This window comes from Aplysia californica, unplaced genomic scaffold (assembly GCF_000002075.1).
Source record: "Aplysia californica isolate F4 #8 unplaced genomic scaffold, AplCal3.0 scaffold00358, whole genome shotgun sequence".
NCBI lineage: Eukaryota > Metazoa > Mollusca > Gastropoda > Aplysiida > Aplysiidae > Aplysia > Aplysia californica.
Window position 1 is genome coordinate 105,793 of NW_004797628.1, and position 2,185 is coordinate 107,977.

At 39.9% G+C, this 2,185-nt stretch overlaps 1 protein-coding gene across 1 annotated transcript in view; it reads left to right on the forward strand.

Moving 5' to 3' along the window:
• LOC101845708 (cartilage matrix protein) overlaps positions 1–1,849 on the forward strand; it is a gene marked incomplete in the record, with an annotated part of 23,203 nt that extends 21,354 nt beyond the window's left edge. The window contains 2 exon segments of the mRNA XM_005103080.3: positions 90–237; positions 1,028–1,849. Coding sequence (XP_005103137.2) covers positions 90–237; positions 1,028–1,035 — 156 coding nt within the window.
• Between the last annotated feature and the right edge of the window lie 336 nt (positions 1,850–2,185).

Sequence of the window (2,185 nt, forward strand, 5' to 3'; positions counted from 1 at the left end):
CCCCCCCAACATAGTTACTAATGTTACATTGTATTTCATATAACACATTGAATTAAAACCGTATTCTCTTTTCTTTTCCAACCTGACAGCTGTTCGTGATTTGCCTGGGTGACAGTAAAAACAAAAACTTCATCACGAGCCTCGCCACTTCAGCCAAGCACGCCCTGTTTTACAACGACGTGGACGAGTTGGTCACTCCCAATGGCCGGGACTTTTTTCGTCACAAATTTTGTGAAAGTAAGTTGAAGAAAACGTAAAAGCGTAAATTATGAGCATGAAAACTATCAACAGAGGGTATAAATGTAGAAGAAAACGTAAAAGCGTTCCTGTGAACGTGAAAGCTATCAACAGAATGTACATGAATAAATGTTGAAGAAAACGTAAAAGCGTAAATATGAGCATGAAAGCTATCGACAGAATGTGCATGTATGAATGTTGAAGAAAGCGAAAAAGCGTTAATGTGAACGTGAAAGCGATCAACAAAATGTTTTTTTTTAAATTGATGAAAACATAAAAGCGATCAACAAAATGCATAAACGTTTTTAAAGAAAATGTAAAATCGATCCAGAAAATGTATAAATAATGTTATAAACGTTTTGAAAGAAGAGGTAAACGCGATCAAAGAAAGCGTTAAAACAGTAAAGAAAACGTAAACGCATCAAAGACAGCATGAAAGTTAAGGAAGAAGCGAAGGAAAGCTGCTCACTGAGTTGCGGGAGATTCAGGAATTTCTTAACCCTCTCCGTACGCCCTGGGGTCATTTTGTACCCCCGGAGTTGTATTCTTCACATCTTAGAATACTTCTAGTGTGAAGAACTTTTTGAAACTTTCAGTATTTCCAAAAAATAATTTTGACAGACTGCAATACAAAGCGTATGGATCGGATTAACGAGTCAATTTCCTCTTTCGAAAGTGGTGGCACAGAGTTCCCCACGTCGTATAGATACGATAATAAAACACGACGTACGGATGGTACCCTAAAGCAGTTTTCTAAACCATTTTTGTCTTTGTTTTTCTTCTCTTCCAGGATTGTAATACAACACTACCAGTTCCACAACCACAAACAACGGCTGCAACGTCGTCACAAGACAGGCCCGCTCTATCTCTACTTTTACTGACGTTTGCGTCTCTGGCTGGATACACTCTTGCAAAAATCCTGGCTCTATCCAGTCAACTTTACTGACAGCAGCCTACCATTCTAAAAGAAGAATAATTGTGCCGTAAATCTAAAGCAAAGATTAAAGATTGATGTGTTGTTTGTTGATAGCACACACTATCAGCTGTCTACTGTAGCCAACTCACAACTCACAGTGTGTAGTGAAATCTGGCGCTTGTGAAAATAATGCAATCGAACAAGTCGACATTTTCTGCCCTCTGGTCAATTTGTATCGATTTTTTTCCCCGCTGGATTTTGCAGTAAAAACATTGATCAAACCCACAAAAGAAATGTGCATTAATTGCAGTTTCAAAGGACGCACAAACTTTAGACGTCATTCGGCGGTCATTTTCCCACTTATTTTACTTCTAACTCCAGGCGACCCCCACCTCCTTCAATCACAAATTATAATCTCGACCTCAATAAATTCAAGATAGATTGATATAATTGTCGTCAAAACAAGACAAATGAACAAGATGATATGAATAACTCCATAAGCCCCAAAGTAAACAAGCGCCTGATTCTGCTGTGTCAAGTCACCACAGGTACATGTGGTGTATGTAAACTCGACACACTACACGCACACAGTCATAATACATTAACATGTAATTTGTGAACCAGTCTCTGGCTCTACCCGGAAGGCTGTCTGGTAACTTGCATCGTTTGAGATGCAACAATGCATTTCAGTAAGAATGCCTTCTCCTCCCCCCCCCCCCCCCCGTTCCAGTACATGAAAGAGCTTGCTTATATATACGTGTACTGAAATTTACTTGAATATTAAGTTAACTTAAGCTCCACACCTCAACGCTCTAGCTACACAACTCAAGTAAATTTGTTGGTAGTTGTAGCACACTGGTGAAAAAATGGTGAAATGGTATAGGTTTAACGCCCCTATCAACACTATTAGGTTATTTGAGAGGCGGGGCCTCCGAGTTTAACGTCCATCTCCGAAAGGACCGAGCCAAAAGGGAAATTCGTGTGTAGTAAAGTGCCTTTCACCAGGAGTAACGTCGGACCGAGCTGAGGCTC